Below are 19,110 nucleotides of genomic sequence, written 5' to 3' on the forward strand. Positions count from 1 at the left end.
GCTTAGTTGCCTTGTGGCATGTGGGATCTTAGTTCCCTGACCAGGGATCAAACCTGCATCCCCCGAATTGCAAGGGGGATTCTTAACCACTGGACCCTCAGGGAAGTCCCTCTGGTTCCCTCTAATTGCCTTTTGGTGAGAACATTTGCTTGGAGAGTTGAGGACTTTGAAAGTATTAAGGATAAATCAAAATTATTTTCTCTGTTTATTAAGGGCAAAAGGACTGTTTACCCTCTCCCCAATTCTTAGAGTGTTTTCTTGGAGACATGGTAAATCTGAGTCCTTACTCTAACCTTGGGAATAAAGATAAATCTCTTTAGGGATTAAGTCTAGTCCCCAGTCTTGACAATATAGAGGTATCTCCTAGGTTGTGAACTAAATGACCTTCAGCTATTCAAACAAGGGTCTCTTTGGAGATGTACAGGAGATTATTAGGATGTGCAGCCTTTTGTCTCTTGAGGAGATATTGTTCTTTCTTCTGCTTTGCTGTATAAATTCATGAGATTTTATCCTAGTTTTGCAGTCATTTTCCGGCTATCTTATATCGCAGGAAAATGGAGAACAAGAGAATGGTCATGTTCCAGGTCTTGGGTGAGTTCTTGGGATTGGCCACCAAGTGAGGGTCCTTGACGTTGCTCAGGAAAGAATTTAGGAGTGAGCCATAGTAAAGTGAAAGTGGATTTATTTAGAGAGATACACATTCCATAGGCAGAATGTAGTCCTTTTCAGAAGGTGAGAGGGCCCAGGGCTGTGGGAGTGGTTAGTTTTTATGGGCCAGGTAATTTCATGAGCTAATAAGTGGGAGGATTAGACCAACTATTATTGCCTCATTTTCTTTATCAACAAAATAGGGATTAAAATAGTCATATCTTTATTGTCTGAAATCTCTATCTGTAGCCTGGATTGCTTTCTCAGGGTCAATTATGTACTACGTACTATCTAATGTAACTATCTGAAGGTTATCCCAGCACATCTCAAACTTAATATACATGTCCAAGGGACACATCTTTCTCCTCAAAACTACATTAACCATAGCATCATCTTTTTAGCCAATCTGACTTTACTTATTTAGTTTTTAAATTTATTTGGCTGCACCATTCAGTTTGTGGAATCTTAGTTCCCCAACCAGGGATTGAACCTGGGCCTTTGCAGTGAAAGCACGGAGTCCTACTACTGTACTGCCAGGGAATTCCCTAATCTGAGTTTAGAACTCTCTCCTTTGCCCTCTCATCCAGTTGTTGCCTATGAAAGAAAGGATCTTCTCTATTATATTCATAGTCATTGGGTGCCAAGTTCCATCACTTTTGGTTCCTTAACACTGATGGAAGGGTTAGGGGAATTGTCTCTTTCCTTCCCCCTCAGTTTTATATTTACTGCCCTAGTTTAGTTCCCCCTCATCTCCCATAGATCTTTCCTATCACTTATAAACTATTTAAGGATAAGAACTGTGATTACTATGTTACTTTTGTACTATCTCTCTATGCCTGACTTAAAAGGTGTTTAATAAATGTTTGTCAAATTGAGTTATTTATCTATTAATTATTTGATTTATTTATTTATGGGCACACCATGTGGCATGTGGGATTTTTTGTTGTAGCGCATCAACTAGTTGTGGCACATGGGCTCAGTAGTTGCAGCATGAAAGCTTCCAGAATGTGCAGGCTTCAATAGTTGTGGCACACGGGCTTAGCTGCTCTGCAGCATGTAGGATCTTAGTTCCCGGACCGGAGAATGAACCCATGTATCCCGCATTTCAAGGTGAATTCTTTTTTTTGTTTTATTTTAATTGGAGGAAAATTGCTTTACAGTGTGCAAGGTGGGTTCTTAACCACTGGACCACGAGGGAAGTCTCAGGAAGGGTAAACTTTTAATGGTCTTGGAGCATGACTTAAGGATGATCATAAAGTTGGTAGAGGGTTCCCCTGGAACAGGGTTCGTACTCTGCTCCTTCTGCCTGAGAGTTTCCAAAAAGACAGCAGCAATGCCAGCCCTTGGTATTTTGGCTTTACTGTCTTGAGATTTTGGGGTTTCCATTATTACCTATCTTCTTTGATCCTTCGCTCCTTCCTCCTCATTTCCTGGATCTCAAAAAGTCTTAGTGCACAGCTACCTGCCAGCTAAATCTAAGTGTCAAATCCATGCAAAGGCTGAAGAACTTTCAAGTACTGCACTGGAAAAATCAGTGTAAACAGTGGGACAAGAAGGCTCTGGCTTTTTATCCCTGTTTGAGTTGCTTCTGAAGATACCCTAAGCTTTCTTATGAGCATAATTGTTCCTGGTCAAGTGCCTAGAGAGCAGAGGACCTTAGTGCTTTCTTCCTCTGAACTTTTAACTGGGAAACTGGGATGCCTCAGCATCTACAACACAACCTTCAGACACTGACTGTTGCTCTGTTTAGTGTCTTTTCACCTCCCAGCTGCTTTCCCCCATCACGTTCACAACCTAGATAGTAACAAACATGTATTGGGCATGTAGTATGCACCAGGTATTTATTTATTTATTTTTGCCCATCCTGCGAGCGGGCTTTCTTTAGTTGGGATGTGTGGGCTTCTCATTGTGGCGGCTTCTCTTGTTGTGGAGCACATGCTCTAGTGTGCAAGGGCTTCAGTAGTTGCTGTGCATGGGTTCAGTATTTGCAGCTCCTGGGCTCTAGAGCACAGGCTCAGTAGTTGTGGAGTATGGGCTTAATTGTTCAGAGGCATGTGAGATCTTCCTAGACCCGGGATTGAACCCATGTCTCCTGCTTTGGCAGGCGAATTCTTTACCATTGAGCCACCAGGGAAGCCCTAATTTAAAAGCATTTTGTCATTTAAACCTCAAAACCCTCTTATGAAGTAGATACTATCATTATTTCCTGGGAAATCGAAGTCATGTAGCTTGCCCTAGGTCACAAGTACCAGAGCTAGGATTCAAATCCAGTTAAGGTAGGCAGATTTCTAAGATGACCCCCAAATGATCCTACCTCCTGGTGGTATTTATGTCCTTGTGGAATTCCCTTTTCCTGAGTGTGCCTGCTTCTGATGAAAAAAAAATCAGAAGATATCACTCTGATTATTAGATTAGAAAAGATTGTGACTTCCCTCTTCCTATTAGACTTTATTGCCTTCTTGGATTGCATGCTTTGAGGAAGCTAGCTGCCATTTTGGAGAGGACCACATGACAAGGAACTGAGACCAGCCAATGCGAATAAGGAGCTGAGGCTCTCTGTTCCAGTGCCCAGGAGAAATTGAGACCTGCCAACAATCATATGAGTGAGCTTGGAAGTGAATCCTTTTGCAGTCCAGCTGGAACTTTGCTTGCAGTCTGTAAGAAACCTTGAACCAGAGGATCTGATTAAGCCATACCCAGATTTCTGACCCACAGAAACTGTGAGATAATATTGAAATTTTTTTTAATTGATAAAGATTTTTAAAATGTTATTGTTCAGTGTTACAGAGTACATATCAGTATATCCCAGTTTGCTGATGGGAAATATGCTTGTGTAGACTTCTGAAGTCAACTTGGTATATATATTGATAGCACTAAAATATTTTTGTATTTTTAAATAAAAAATTTTTAATTGAAATATAATTGATTTACATTGTGTTAATGATTTGTACAGCAAAGTGAGTCAGTTATACATACATATATCTTCCTTTTTAATATTCTTTTCCATTATGGTTTATCACAGGATATTGATAGTATAGTAATTATTGTAGTAATAATATTGTTCTCTGTGCTGTACAGTAACTGAGATAATAAATGCAGTTTTAAGCTACTAAGTTTTGGGGTAATTTGTTACATGACAATAGGTACTATACCAGGTGAATATGATTGGCTTCAAAGTTATTGCTCTTCACGATTTTATTAGGTTGTTTCCCACTACTCTATACTGTTTCCAAGGGCAGTGCCTTTCCATCCTTTGTTGGATGGCCTCTGCATCCCCTAGGAGAATCTGTGGTTCTATAAGAGTTTTTTTTTGTTTTGTTTTTTGGTTTCTATTCTTAGTTCCAGAACCCAGAAATTCAACACCTTTTTAGTCCCTTGCTCTTGAGGTTAGGACAGCTGGGCTAAAGAGCTAGTTATTTCAACGTCCAGAAGTCCCGAGAATGCCCGTCAGACATCTTTGTTGACTAGGCTTGTGGAGTTGCTTTGCTCAAAATCTTTCTTTGGATATTTCTCTAAATTTGGACAAACCCTGAATAAATCAAGTCTTTTCCTTTCGTTCTCCAGGCTCCTACTTACAGCATTTGGAGTGTCACTCTTTCCAAATGCTATATCCTAATGAGAGGAATAAGCTAGCTAGGTTTGCTTTTGGAGGGCAAAGACCCTGTTAGATTAATATAGACCCTCCCTGGGTCTGACAGGCAGAATCCAGTTGTGCCAACGGCTTGCAAACACAGAAACTTGAGCAGGGCTAATGAGAACTTGGAGCTTCCCAGGTGACTCATTGATAGAGAATCTGCCTGCCAATACAGGCGATGAGGGTTCAATCCCTGGATGGGGAAGATTCCCTGGAGGAGGAAATGGCAACCCACTCCAGTATTCTTACCTAGGAAATCCCATGAACAGAGGAGCCTGGTAAGCTACAGTCCATGGGGTCGCAAAAGAGTCGGACACGACTTAGCGACTAAGCAACAAATTAGTTTCAGATGTATACCGAAGTGTGGTACTTTCTTGTTAATGTTACAGAGGGATAGACTCTTTAAGGAAGTCGGACAGAAATTCTCAATGAAAAGAATCTGTCCCTGCGTAGAAGCCCCGCCCACATGAAAGGGGCACAAAGCTGCAATTGCCGCCTCACACAGGTGCCGGGGAAGCCCGCCCCTCTCGGCCGTAAGCCTCGTTAGTGGGCCGAGTTGCCTTCATTCTTTCACTGAGGAAAGCGGAAAGGGACCCCGCCTCCTACGTGCCCTTGCGGGGCGGGGCGGCGGACTGGGCGTGAGTTGATTGGCTGGGAGGCGGGGCGCCACGGCTTGGCTCCATCCCGGCGCTCGCTCGGATCCCGGGTGGAGTGAGGGAGGGAGTCCCGATCGCCCTTACCTCCCAGCGATGGCGCCGTGGTGCCGCGCCCAGTCCCCCTCCTGCCGGCCCGTAGTCACCACTATCGGGAGCCCGCTCAGACGGTGAAGATTGGAGCGGGTCAGACGGAGCGGCGGGACGCTGCCTGCGACGGGGACCATGAAGAGCGGCGAGACCCGTGAGGTCGATAGCGGGAACTGCCGCGGCACCTGCTAAGAGGAAAGAGGGAGCGGCCCGGCGCGACGACGGGGCGGGGGCGCGGCAGAGGATCGCCGGCGGCTCGGCCATGTCGCTGCTCTGCGTGCGCGGTGAGTGCGCGGACTGGGGTGGAGGGACCGGGGTCTCTCAGGGATCTCCACGAGCTTCCAGTGGGCGTCGGGTTACCACCTTTTCCAAACTTCACGCCCCGCCGGTGTCTCGGGGAACCATTATGTTAACTCCTTTGTGAACATCTTGAAGAGTTCTTTCCACTCTCGTTTTTCCTCACGCTCCTACGAGGGACTGTTACCTCTCCGTTCCGGTGGCCATGTGACAGTGTTGTTGGCTGGCAGGCCCAGATCCTATTAAATAATATCTAGAGCTGTCCTCTAGTGAGAGTGGATGAGCTAGGGACCGCGGATAGCGGGCGTCTGTTCAGAGCGGGCAGCCTCTATTCTTTTCTTCCTTCTCGCCGCACCGTAAAACCTCAGTCGGCTTAGTAGCAGATTCTTTCTAATCGTGCTTTGAAGGAGTACAGCTGTCATATCCCTCCTTCCAGTGTATTTATTGGCGTTCCCCCCCCCCCCCCCGTTGCTTGTCTTTGTCCCCTGCTCCTCCTGTGTAGTCCAGGCTAACAGGATGCTCATATTCGACTTGAAAAAGTGTGTCGGCTTCTCTTCTTTCAGAGCAGACCATAAGAAGCATGATTTACTTATTTATATTTACTTCTCTCACACTAACTAAAGGTGAAGTCCTTTATTGCTTTTCCACTGAGGACGCTTGACCCACCTGAGAAGATATTTTAACGCAAGAGCTTTGGGGTTTAAGATGAGGCAAGGTGTGTGGACTAAGCTTCATGAGGGTAGAGACTGTTTCTATGGTTTTTGTGTTCTAGGTGCCTGATATAGTAGAAGCTCAGGGCTGGTTTTGAATGAGTGCAGGGACTGTGATTTTAGAGATTATCAGATCAGAAAAAGCAGGGTTTGGATTACCCATTGAATTTGATCTTGGGAAATTCAAGTTACAGCCTATCATATCCTTGTTGAACAAAGTGGGATAAGGTGGCTTGGTTGTGAGTGAGGGAATTTATCTATGAGAACCTTTTCCTGGCACCTTTCATTGGATAGAATTCATGTTTCTTTTGGTTCTGTGGATTAGAAGCCTTGTTGGTTGTGATCTCTATTAAGTGTTTCCCCCAGCTTCTGGCAAATGAAACTGCTTTCCTCTGTTCTCTCCCAGTTTTGTTAAGTCTGTATTAACCCAAAATGGATTTGGTTATTTCCAGGGATTATGAGACACACAGAAATTTTCTTCTTTCATGGTTGATTTTTCATTAATGAGAATTTTGGTTTGCTTTTAGTAAGACATTTTCTTTCAGCAGCTGGGAATCTATTTATTCCTTTAGATCCCTGCTGTTGAGTAGCAGGATTTGGGAGAGGTTGGGTTTTGCAGTGTCCCTTGGACAGTTTTAATCCTCTACTGCCACATTGTATTACAGAACTATCCCTTATGAAAGATTCTTCAGCCAGGAGCACTATTAAACCAGAAATTCCTCTTTAATTGAATTGATGCTTCAGAGAAGGAGCTGCTGCTTTCAATTTGTTCTAATATCAGGCAGCTTTCATTTTCAAGGAATTCTGTTTAGCTAACTACGCTCTTTCTATAATTGAAAAGAATCTGAAAAAGAATACACAATATACGTTAAAACTGAATCACTTTGCTGTATACTTGTAACTAACACAACACTGTGAATTAACCATACCTCAATTTAGGAAAAAAATTTCAAACAGTATTTAATCTGATGTTGAATTTGACAAACTGATATTGATTTAATCATTTCAAACATCTCAATCAAGGAATCAATTTCTTGGTTTAACCCTTTAGTCATGCCTTATTCCCTGCAGGTTAAGGGCTCTCAGTAGTATGACTCTAGCCCTTCTTTTGGCCCTATGTTCTTGCCTGTCCTTATGCAGATACTTTGCTCTAGCACTAGCTTTGTTCATTCGCACCATGGCAGTGTTCTGTGTTTTCTGCTTTTCAAAAGTGTATTCTTCCTTTCCCAGCTTATAGTCTACTTTTGTTGTTGAAAATGTCCTCAGTTCCTCAGTCTGCAGTGATCTTTCTCCTTTAACGCTTTAAAGTCCTTAAAACATAAATTACTTATGATCTGAACAGTGCCGCTGGTTTGGCGATGAATTGTATACCGCCTAGCAACTAGTCTTGCTCTGTGATCATGGTGACCCAGACTAAGGAGATAAAAGCACTGGTCAGATCAGTTCTGGAATTCTGTGTTCAATTAGGGTATTTGATTCTAAGAGGCAAACTGAGAAACTAGTTTCTTCAGAGGATAATAATTAGAATAACGAAGAGTGTAGAAACCATTTGAGGAGTTGGTAGGTTTAATTCTTGCAGAAGGATCATAATAGTAAATGAAAATTGTCTAAACTGTTGCTCAGACAGAACTAGGACAAGTCAACCAGTGTTGAAAATGACAGGAAACATCTTAGCTTTTAACATAAGAAAGAACTTAAACAGAGTTGTTAACAAATGGAATGGACTACTTATGAGAATTTTTTGACATAGGATACTTAAGCAGAGATTGAATGAGTGGTAAAAGGAATTTCAATGTTGAGTGGGATGTTAGACTTGAATTTTGAAAAAAAAAGTCTTTTATATAATTCACTTAGTCTTTCTTCAAGTATCTGGCACAACTTTCCTCACAGTACTGGTCTCTTTTGCTTCCATAGGAGCTTGTACCACCTAAGCAACTCCAGTAAACTAAATCAAGGATTTTCTTTAACTTTTTGATGTCTTGGTGTTCGTGACTGTTTCCTCCAAATAAATAAGCACTTTGAGAATTGAATCTTTCCATATTTCTTTGTAATTGCTATAGTGTTTATAACTGAGCTCTGGATTTTTCTCCCTAATTTGAACTAGAAGTGACCACACTTGACTTGTTAAAAAATCTAAAAGAAAAAAGTTTTGGGGGTATAAGAAGCAATATATGCTCACATACTGTTAATCACAGAAAATTGAGAAAATGCAGAAAAATGTAAAAAGGAAAATAAAAGTCATCATGGTCCTATCACCTGCTCAGCATTGTTAAGTTTTTTGTTCATTGCTTTCATTGTTTTGTTTTTATTATAGAGGTGATATATATATATGATAAGAAATTCAGTTTAGGATGTGACGTGAAAAGGACAAAGTTCTCCTGTCTTCATTCCCTATTCTTACTCCCCAGAGGTAACTACTGTTTATTCTTTCTTGTCCATCTTGGAAATTTTCATTACATTTAAGTATATAGATTATACAATTGGAGGTATATTTAACGTTTTAAAAAACTTAGTGATTTATTTTCCTATCAGCTTTCGTGAGTTTAAATTGTTCCTTTTAATGGCTGTGGAATACTGTTCATTTTATGAGCATATGTAATTTAACCAGTTTCATATTGATGAACAATCAGAATTTTTTTTGCTATTATAAATTTTGCCTTTATAAACAATATAATTTATAATTTTGCTGTTATAAACAATGCCACAATGAACATCACTATAGATAGTTTTATTATGTTTGGAGATTGCCAGTCAGCTTTCCATCTGTCTTTTCTGTGTGATTTGCTCATTGCTGTTTTCTTGGCATAATAATTACACTCACCTGGACCCATTAGCAAACCAAATACCTCAGGATCTCTCATATCAGCAATCCTCTATTAGAAGCAGGTCCTTTACCAGTGGGTAAAACTTTATGTTTACCAAAATCCTGAAGACCTCAGCTCTTTTAAGTTTGACCTGTGATTTTCACATACTTGTTTATCATCTTCTTTGATTATTTAAAAATTTATTTTCTATGTGTTAGTCGCTCAGTTGTGTCCAACTCTTTGCAACCCTATGGACTGAAGCCCACCAGGCTCCTTTGTCCATGGAATTCTCCAGGCAAGAATACTGGAGTGGGTTGTCATTCCCTTCTCCAGGGATGGTCCCAACCCAGAGATTGAACCTGAGTCTCCTGCACTACAGGCAGATTCTTTACTGTCTGAGCCACCAGGGAAGCTGAATATTTATTACTCGTGTTTTTAAGACAGAACAAGCCAATATCACTAGTGATGAGAACTGTATCAAGTCGATGTATGTTGTGACTTGCCCTTAGAAAAACTTATCATATTTTATAGGCACATATCAGTCATCTAACTAACTGAGCAGATACTATTGGGAAACTCTTAGAAGGTAGACTCTGATGGACACTTAGGACACCTGTTGAATGTGGGTTAATTCTAGCCTGGGAAGTCTGCAGAGATACACCTTGATTTATTATCACTCTGAAAAGTAGGACTAGTAATGATTTTAGAGTTTTCAGGTATAAGAACAGGTTGGTCAAGGCTTTCTTCTCATATTATTTCTGCAACATTGTCATCTGCCTCAGCTAACTCCTTGCTGCTGGGTTTTCATCACATCAAGTAGTTTAAGTAGTTTCTGCCCTCACGAGCAGAGTTGCTGCTGGGTTCCTTTTGCTTAGCTGTGACTAAGGAAGTTGATTATGCCTTATTTGAGCCAGGCAACAGGGAAGGGGAAAAGGACCAATTTCCTCTGCCAAAGGGAGTTGTCACAATTGTGTTCTTCCTTATAAGCAGTACATTCTGTAATTTTTTTAGTTTTTAGAAGTTAGGTTTCTAGAAGTTGCACTCTTTAGGCCAGCAGGCTGAGTGTTGATCCTGTTTTATCAGTGCAAGGTATTTCAGACTTTGCTATGTGAGTTTGTTTAAAGTTTAGGATGTGTATCATTGGTAAATATTTGTAGAGTACCTTCTCTGTGCCTGTTTATGATACATAATCTGTAGATAAGAGTCCAAGCAATCTACATAGGTCTTAAAATGTTAATATCACCTTTCTTAGATAAACTCAGAATCCATTAGGATTATTAAGTCTGAATTGGGATAAGTAGAATAAGTTAAGTTCCTGCTAGAGTGGGGAAATACTGCACTATTTTTTCTAACTTTTAAATAAAGCACTATTCTTTAAGTTGGGGTGTTCTATACTTACATTATAGTGGACTGTCTCTAAAAAAGTTCAGAAAAGAGTCAATATTTGTATATTAAAATTTTTTTGATTTATATGCATATTAAAGTAAACAAGTCTTGAAGTGTATGGCTCACTGAATTATCACAAAGTGAACACACTCAGGTGATCACCACCTTGGTCAAGAAATAAAATACTACTAACACCCTGGATGCCCACCATACTCCTCCTTTCAGTCAGTACTCCCTCCCATTTTCCCCAAAGGTAATGTTATACTATTCCAATGCTACAGAATAGTTTAGTTTTTTTTTTTAATTATTAAACTTCATTTATTTATTTTTAAAATAAACTTTATTTTTTAAGAGCAGTTTTTAGGCTCACAGCAAAATATAATATAGTTTGCCTGTTTTTGAGCTTTCAAGAATTGATGTATTATTGACATATTGGACTTTTTTTTTTTTAATTGTTTTATTTTATTTATTGGACACACAGCATGTGGGATCTTAGTTCCCCAACCAGGGATCGAACCCATGCTCCCTCCATTGGCAGCTCAGAGTCTTAACCACTGGACCACCAGGGAATCCCCCCATATTGGACTTCTCATAAATGGAATTATACAATATTTTTGGGGGGGATGCTTCTTCTGCTTAATATTATGCTTGTCAGATGCTTCCACTTGATGCATTTTGCAGTAGTTTATTTGTATTGCTGTGTAGTAGCTCAGTGTATGAATATGCCACAGTTTATTTACCGTTGCTGGACATTTTTTTTTTCCATCTTGGACTGTGATTTTATAATACCACTCCAAATGTTTTTGTATTTTGTGTCTTTTGGTCTTACCTTTGTATTTATTTCTGATGGGTGTGTGTATATATATGTGGGATCAAAATACTTGTTATGTTCAACTGTAGTTGATAATGTAAAACAGTTTTCTAAGAGCTACCAGTTTACCCTCCTAGTAACTGTATTTCTGATATTCATCAAAAAGAAAAAAAAAAAAAGGGAATTTGGCCAGGTTAAACTGCTTCATAGGAATTAATACATACTTTTTGCATGTTAATCCTATAGGCTTGGTAATGTCTTTTTTTTTTTTTAATGACTTGACCATTATGCTCAAATTGATGCCTTACATTTAAGACTGAAATTTGTGGCTCTCATTTTTTGAAAGAAATATTGAATTCTTGTTTATCATGCTGAACAAAGATAATAGCTTAGCCCTGAACTTAGTGGCATTACATACTTTTAAAAAGGAATATCATTTTTCTAGAAAGAAAAGTTACATATTTTTATTTTTGCAACTTTTTTATAAGTCTGAAATTATTTTTAGATGAAAAGTTTTAGAAGAAATTACTGACGTGAGAAAATGCATGTGAACATGGAGCTCAATGAAAAATGAAAAAGGGGATGAGGAGAAAGGTCAAACGTTATGTAACTGTAGGGGGGAAAAGACTGAAAAGATACATATCAAAATATTAACAGTGAGAAGCTCCTAATGGCCAAAGATGGGCAATTTGCAATATCAATAAGGATAAAACCCACACGGATTGAAGTATATCAGCTATGTTTATAGCTATGACTTTGTCATACTGAAAATAACAGCAACTAATTGGTCACTGTTGGAGGACCAAATGTTTTGATGAGATTTGAACTGTCAGAGAAGGGCAGTGAGATCCATTTTCTTAGGGCTATATAAAAATAACTTATTACCCATTGTATAGAATACTTAGGTGTAGCTGCTCCTGATGAGGAAAATCAGGCAACCAGCTTTGTGTTTCCTGCTTTGTTGTGATCTTTCTGTGATTACTAAGAAAGAAAATAAAAATGTAGGCATTGGTAGAATTTTGTGTTCAGCTTTATAAAGGAAATTGTCTCATTCTTCTATTTGTCTTCTTCAGTAAAAATGAACTGGTGATTTTCAGGTGTAATCTCCAAAAGCAACTATTTGAGAGAGGCCCTGACATCAAAGGAAAAAGTCATCAGGGCTTCTTTTTTTGTGTGTGCCAGTGAACCCCATAGTGATAAAATATATGGCCAAAATATGACAAGAGAAAGTTCATGCTAGGGTGTATGTATACAAATTATTTCCTCCTAAGCAATTATAAAATAGGAAAAATAAATTCTTAATCACTAGGAAGTACATATTTCCAAAAAGAAAAATCTTTTTTTTTCTTTCTATTACTTTTTTCTATGCATTTAGTTCTTAGTACTTTTTTGGAACTGGAGAACAAGTAGGCCTGTGGACTGTGTTAGGCTATTAATTTTCTCTTGCAGCTGTTTGCCTTAATAATTTTCATAGTTTTTTACTATGAGTGATATTGAGAAGAGGCTAGGGGGCTGTGAGTTCTCCTAGCAACTAAGGGACTGGGCAGTGGGAAGGTAATTGGTTTTATGTGTGATTCAGAGTGGGACAGATGATTCAAAGGGCTAGCTCACTGATGTTTCTGTCTGTTAGTTATGAGCCAAATTTGTAGAGCCTTTATCTGCAAATGGATACAGAAAATCTGCTTGCCAAGGAGAGGATGGTGAATGATACAGATATAAATCTCTGTCTACCTCATTTCAGCCATCCACACCCATGATCACATCCTAGAGTATGTCACTCCTTGGAATGGTGCTCTGCTTTTATAATTTTAAACTTCATCATCTGACTATCTGATGATGCTCTCCAGTCTATCTTTCTTGCTTTTACTCTTGCTATGCTTTACTAGTGTGATATGGGGTAGATATTAAAAGTTTTGGTTTTAAGCAGATCTGAGTTAGTGAATGTATCAGCTCCACCACTTATATGTTGTATATCCTTACATGTTACTTAACCTTAATTTCTACATCTTTAAAATTTATACATCTATTCAAACTATTTATGAAGCTCCTATTAAAGGTAGATACACAAATAAAGAATATGATTTCAGGAACTTCTCTGGAAGTCTAGTGGTTGAGACTGTGCACTTTCAATGCAGGGGATGTGGCATGGGTTTAATTCCTTGTTGGGGAACTAAGCTCCCATATGCCATGCAGTGTGGCCAAAAAAAAAAAAAGAAGATATAAAATAAACGATTCAGTAGAGAAGATCAACAAGTCAAAGGTTAATTAAATCCAAATTCTAATAAAAATAGAAACATCAGGGCTGGAAAATGGATCATGCCTAAAAGGTACTGCCAACATTAAAAAATACTGTGAACCCTTCCAATTCAAGATGGAGGAGTAGAAGGATGTGTGCTCATCTCCTCCTGCAGGAGCACCAAAATCACAGCAACTGATGAGCAGCCATTGACAAGAGGATACTGGAGCCCACCAAAAAAAGATACCCCATGTCCAAAGACAAAAGAAGCTGCAACAAGATGGTAGGAGGGGCGCAAACATGATAATATCAAATCTCATACCCATTGAGAAGGTGACCCACAATCTGGAGCACAGTAATACCAAAGAAGTTCTCCCACTGTTGTGAAGTTTCTGAGACTCATGTCAGGCTTCCTAGCCTGAGGATACATCAAAGGGACTGGAAATCCCCAGGGAATCTGACCTTGAAGGCCAGTGGGTTTGATTGTAGGACTTCCACAGGATGGGGGAAACAGAGACTCTACTCTTGGAGGGTACAAACAAAATCTTGTGCACTCTAAGACCCAGGGAAAAGGATCGGTGACCCCACAGGAGACTGAACCAAAACTACCTGCTAGTGTTGGAGGTTCTCCTGTGGAGGTGTGTGTTGGCAGTGGCTTGCCGTGAGGATGGGTTACTGGCAGCAGCTTGTACTGGGAGGGGCCCCTTGGCATTAAGTCCTTTTGGAGTTACCAGTAACCCTACTATAGAGCTCAGTAGACCCCAGGGCTGGCTCACTCAGACCAGATAACTAACAGGGAGGGAGCAACCCCATCCATCAGCAGGTAATTGGATTAAAGTTTTACTGAGCATAGCCCTGACCACCAGAGCAAGACCCAGTTTTTCCCACCACCATCTCTCCCATCAGGAAGCTTATACAAGCCTCTTAGCCTTCTCCATCAGAGGGAAGACCTAAGAAGCAAGAAGAACCACAGTCCCACAATGGCTAGAACCAAAAATCACAACACAGAAAGTTAACCAGGATGAAAAAGCATAGGGTTTTTGTTCCAGATGAAGGGACAAAGTAAAACCCCAGGGAAACAACCAAATGAAGTGGAGATAGGCAACCTTCCAAAAAAATAATTCATAATGCTAGTGAAGATGATGCAGGATCTTGGATAAAGAACAGAGGAAAAGATTGAGAAGATGCAATAAATGTTTACCAAAGACCTCAAAGAATTAAAGAACAAACAAACAGAGATGAAGCAGAAGATATAAAGAAGAGGTGGCAAGAATACACAGAAGAACTGTACAAAAAAGATCTTCACGACACAGATACTCACAATGGTGTGATCACTCACCTAGAACCAGATATCCTGGAATGTGAAGTCAAGTGGGCCTTAGGAAGCATTACTGCGAACAAAGCTAGTGGAGGTGATGGAATTCCAGTTGAATTATTTCAAATCCTAAAAGATGATGCTGTGAAAGTGCTGCACTCAGTATGCCAGCAAATTTGAAAAACTCAGCAGTGGCCACAGGACTGGAAAAGGTCAGTTTTCATTCCAATTCCTAAGAAACGCAATGCCAAAGAATGCTCAAACTACCGCACAATGGCACTCATCTCATACGCTAGCAAGGTAATGCTCAAAATTCTCCAAGCCAGGCTTCAACAATACATGAACTGTGAACTTCCAGATGTTCAAGCTGGTTTTAGAAAAGACAGAGGAACCAGAGATCAAATTGCCAACATCCGCTGGATCATCGAAAAAGCAAGAGAGTTCCAGAAAAACATCTATTTCTGCTTTATTGACTATGCCAAAGCCTTTGACTGTGTGGATCACAATAAACTGTGGAAAATTCTGCAAAAGATGGGAATACCAGACCGCCTGACCTGCCTCTTGAGAAATCTGTATGCAGGTCAGGAAGCAACAGTTAAAACTGGACATGTAACAACAGACTGGTTCCAAATACGAAAAGGAGTATGTCAAGGCTGTATATTGTCACCCTGGTTATTTAACTTATATGCAGAATACATCATGAAAAATGCTGGACTGGATGAAGCACAAGGTGGAATCAAGATTACCGGGAGAAATATCAATAACCTCAGATATGCAGGTGACACCACCCTTATGGCAGAAAGTGAGGAAGAACTAAAGAGCCTCTTGATGAAAGTGAAAGAGGAAAGTGAAGAAGCAGGCTTAAAGCTCAACATTCAGAAGACTAAGATCATGGCATCTGGTCCCATCACTTCATGGCAAACAGATGGGGAAACAGTGGAAACAGTGGCAGACTTTATGTTTTTGGACTCCAAAATCACTGCAGATGATGACTGCAGCCATGAAATAAAAAGATGTTTACTGCTTGGAAGAAACGTTACGACCAACCTAGACAGCATATTAAAAAGCAGAGACATTACTTTGTCAACAAAGGTCCATCTTGTCAAGGCTATGGTTTTTCCAGTGGTCATATATGGTTGTGAGAGTTGGACTATAAAGAAAGCTGAGCACTGAACAATTGATGCTTTTGAACTGTGGTGTTGGAGAAGACTCTTGAGAGTCCATTGGACTGCAAGGAGATCCAACCAGTCAGTCCTAAAGGAAATCAGTCCTGAATGTTCATTGGAAGGACTGATGTTGAAGCTGAAACTCCAATACTTTGGCCACCTGATGCAAAAAGCTGACTCATTTGAAAAGACCCTGATGCTGGGAAAGATTGAAGGTGAGAGGAGAAGGGGACAACAGAGGATGAGATGGTTGTATGGCATCACTGACTCAGTGGACATGAGTTTGACTAGACTCCGGGAGTTGGTGATGGACTGGTAGGCCTGGTGTGCTGCAGTCCATGGGGTCGCAACGAGTCGGACGTGACTGAGCGACTGAACTGAACTTAACTGAGATAATGTGTGTGAAATAACTTTGTAAGATTTTACTCTTGGATAGTCCCCTTTTCTCTCTTCATAGAGGGCTTAAGTATCCTGAAACTTATAAACAAAGAGTTTATAAACATTTATTGATCACTTCCATAAACATTTATTGAGCAATTAGCTACAGGTGAGGCATTGAACTTAAAATTGGCCACCTCATGCGAAGAGTTGACTCATTGGAGAAGACCCTAATGCTGGGTAGGATTGGGGGCAGGAGGAGAAGGGGACGACAGAGGATGAGATGGTTGGATGGCATCACTGACTCGATGGACATGGGTTTGGGTGGACTACGGGAGTTGGTGATGGATAGAGAGGCCTGGCATGCTGCGGTTCATGGGGTCGCAAAGAGTCAGACATGACTGAGCGACTGAACTGAACTGAGGCATTGAACTAGTCACCGTGGGTATATAAAAATGAGTAAGAAATGGGCCTTGCCCTCAAGAAACTGAGAGCCAAGATGGGGAAACAGCTATATATACAACTAAATATGTTTCAAGGTACAGTTTGGTAATTTCTAGAAGAGAAGTAGAAAATAAAATGGGTGCAGAGATGGAGTGTTTGATTCCAACTGAGAGACAGGAAAGGCCTCAACTGGGAGAGCGAGAGGAAGGAGGTAAAGGTGGAGTCGTGTTTTTCTTCTTTGTTTTTAATTTGCGGAAACATTTTAAATATTTTAACTTGTTGGTATGTAACAGTATTTGTAGGATAGTCCACTAGTTGATTGACTAATTGACGTACAGGTGATTTACAAAGTTTCAGATGCAGGTTTTTCTTTAAGGTGTCATTAATTTGGATCAGAAACAAACAATAACAGCTTCTGAGGAGCTGATATTGATTTTGGAGTTGATGTTGATTTTGGACCTGTTAAATTTGAGGTGCTGCCGATCTGTCCACATATCACAGATGGAAACATGTCTTGGGAAAGCAGGGTTAGAGATGTAGATTTGGTGCATTGCTTGTGAATCTTTTGAATAGAAGAACGGTGGCAGGGTAAATGTTTACTCAGCAGCATCTTATATTTCATATAATATTATGTTTCATCAACTATAAAATCTCTTGCCAGAGATTGCAAGAAGCATCATTTCATGTATCATTAAGAAAAAATACTGTTGATTGAGCTATGCATCATTGATTATAAAATGCATTTTAATTTCAGAGTTGTTAAAATATAAGAAATATATTTTAATAAGAAAATGTCCCACCATCTTAGAATCAGTGAAATATTAAAACTAACATTTACTGAGCCCTTACTTTTTGCCAAGCTCTCTTACTAATAAGCAGATAAGGATTAATAATTTAATTCTCATGATAACCTTGTTAGTTTATTATTCTCATTTTACAGATGAGGGCAGTGGGCCCACAGAAATTAGTACTTTTATGTACTGTGTAGGTGAATTTAGATTTTTCTGCCCACCTGTAAACTACAAGGAGATCAAACCAGGCAATCTTAAAGGAAATCAACCCTGAATATTCATTGGTAGGACTGATGCTGATGATGAAGCTCCAATACTTTGGCCACCTGAAGCAAAGAGCTGACTCACTGGAAAAGACCCTGATGCTGGGAAAGATTGAGGGCAAGAGGAGAAGGGGGCGACATAGGATGAGATGGTTGGATAGCATCATTGACTCGGTGGATATGAGTTTGAGCAAACTGCAGGAGATAGTGAAGGACAGGGAAGCCTGGTGTGCTGCAGTCCATGGGATTGCAAAGAGTCGGGTACAAATGAGCAACTGAACAACAAGAACTATAAACTATAAAATACAAAATTAATATATAGGATAGTGCTTTGGAACAAAAAAGGCTTATTTTATAAATGTTTAAGGGAAAATGGTTTTGTGCATTGTTGCCTGTGAATCAGTCTCACTATAGCAGTGGTTTCTGTTTCCTTAGGCTGTATTCAGGGGCAACATTATAGCAGGTGTTTGTTGACTGCTATAAAACACCTGCTGTAATATATATATAAACACTATATGTAGAGAGTTCATTATGGCTCTCGTTTAATAGAGTTTACAACTTAAATTCCCTTTTCCCCCTTGGGAGGAAATGTGGTATAATGGAAAATCCAGGATTTTGAATTCAGGAGAACTATTTTGAGTCTCACTGCGTGCGTGTTAAGTCGCTTCAGTTGTGTCCGACTCTTTGTGACCCCGTGGACTGTAGCCTGCCAGGCTTCTCTGTCCATGGGATTCTCCAGGCAAGAATACTGGAGTGGGTTGCCATTTCCTTCTTCATTGAGTCTCATTCGAGAGTGACTAAAGTTTCATCTCTCAGTTTCTTCACTCAATCTTCTTTTGTCAAATGGGAAAGATAATACCTGTGCTAGTCTCAGCTGGAGTGAGGGTCAAATTGACAGTAAATATCAAAGTACTCTGCAGTTAAAAAAGAAACGGATAATGCAGAGTGGTACATATAACTGTTTTGAAAAATTTAGGAGCTGGAAGCTATTCATAAAGTCTGACCTAAGATATATCTGGGAATTCATTGGTCTTCCACTGAAATACAGCCACCTTTCATGTAAAATGAGATAGATAATCATTATCTTGGGATATTATATGCCAAATCAACTTAAGACATAAAATTGTAAACTTTATTTCCTGGCTAGGTCAGGCAAAGTGCTGGGCTGCTGTTCTTAGGTAGTTGATATTTGAAAATTTTAACATCTACTAGGCTTGAATATATCTGATTAAGAGAACTATCATGTTGGTATATGCATGCATTTAGTATATGTATTTTTGTTGTGGATTCAACAGGAGTTTATTCAAGTTCACTGTTTGTCTTGTGCTCTCTATGAAGTTAGCCTAATATGCCTTACTGTTTTCATCTGAAGCACAATACAGCCTTAACCCATATAAGGCACTATTGTATACACTATATTATGTTGCTTACAAAGATAAACAGATGTGGTCCATTCTTCAACTAGTTTGCAATCTAACAGGGAA

At 39.9% G+C, this 19,110-nt stretch overlaps 1 protein-coding gene across 10 annotated transcripts in view; it reads left to right on the forward strand.

Annotated features, from left to right (window-relative positions):
- The first annotated feature begins 4,990 nt into the window (after positions 1–4,990).
- The window catches only part of UNC13B (unc-13 homolog B), a 207,791-nt gene continuing 193,671 nt past the window's right edge, over positions 4,991–19,110 (forward strand). For all 10 annotated transcript variants that reach the window (XR_014058950.1, XM_081507724.1, XM_081507735.1 and 7 more), the window contains exon 1: positions 4,991–5,309. Coding sequence is in view for 5 of the 10 variants with exons in the window: in XM_081507724.1 (XP_081363850.1) it covers positions 5,288–5,309 (22 nt within the window). In the remaining 5 variants the exon portion in view is untranslated. The remainder of the gene's footprint in view (positions 5,310–19,110) is intronic.

This window comes from Giraffa tippelskirchi, chromosome 1 (genome assembly GCF_054371585.1).
Source record: "Giraffa tippelskirchi isolate mGirTip1 chromosome 1, T2T-mGirTip1v1.2.pri, whole genome shotgun sequence".
In the NCBI taxonomy this organism is placed as follows: Eukaryota; Metazoa; Chordata; class Mammalia; order Artiodactyla; family Giraffidae; genus Giraffa; species Giraffa tippelskirchi.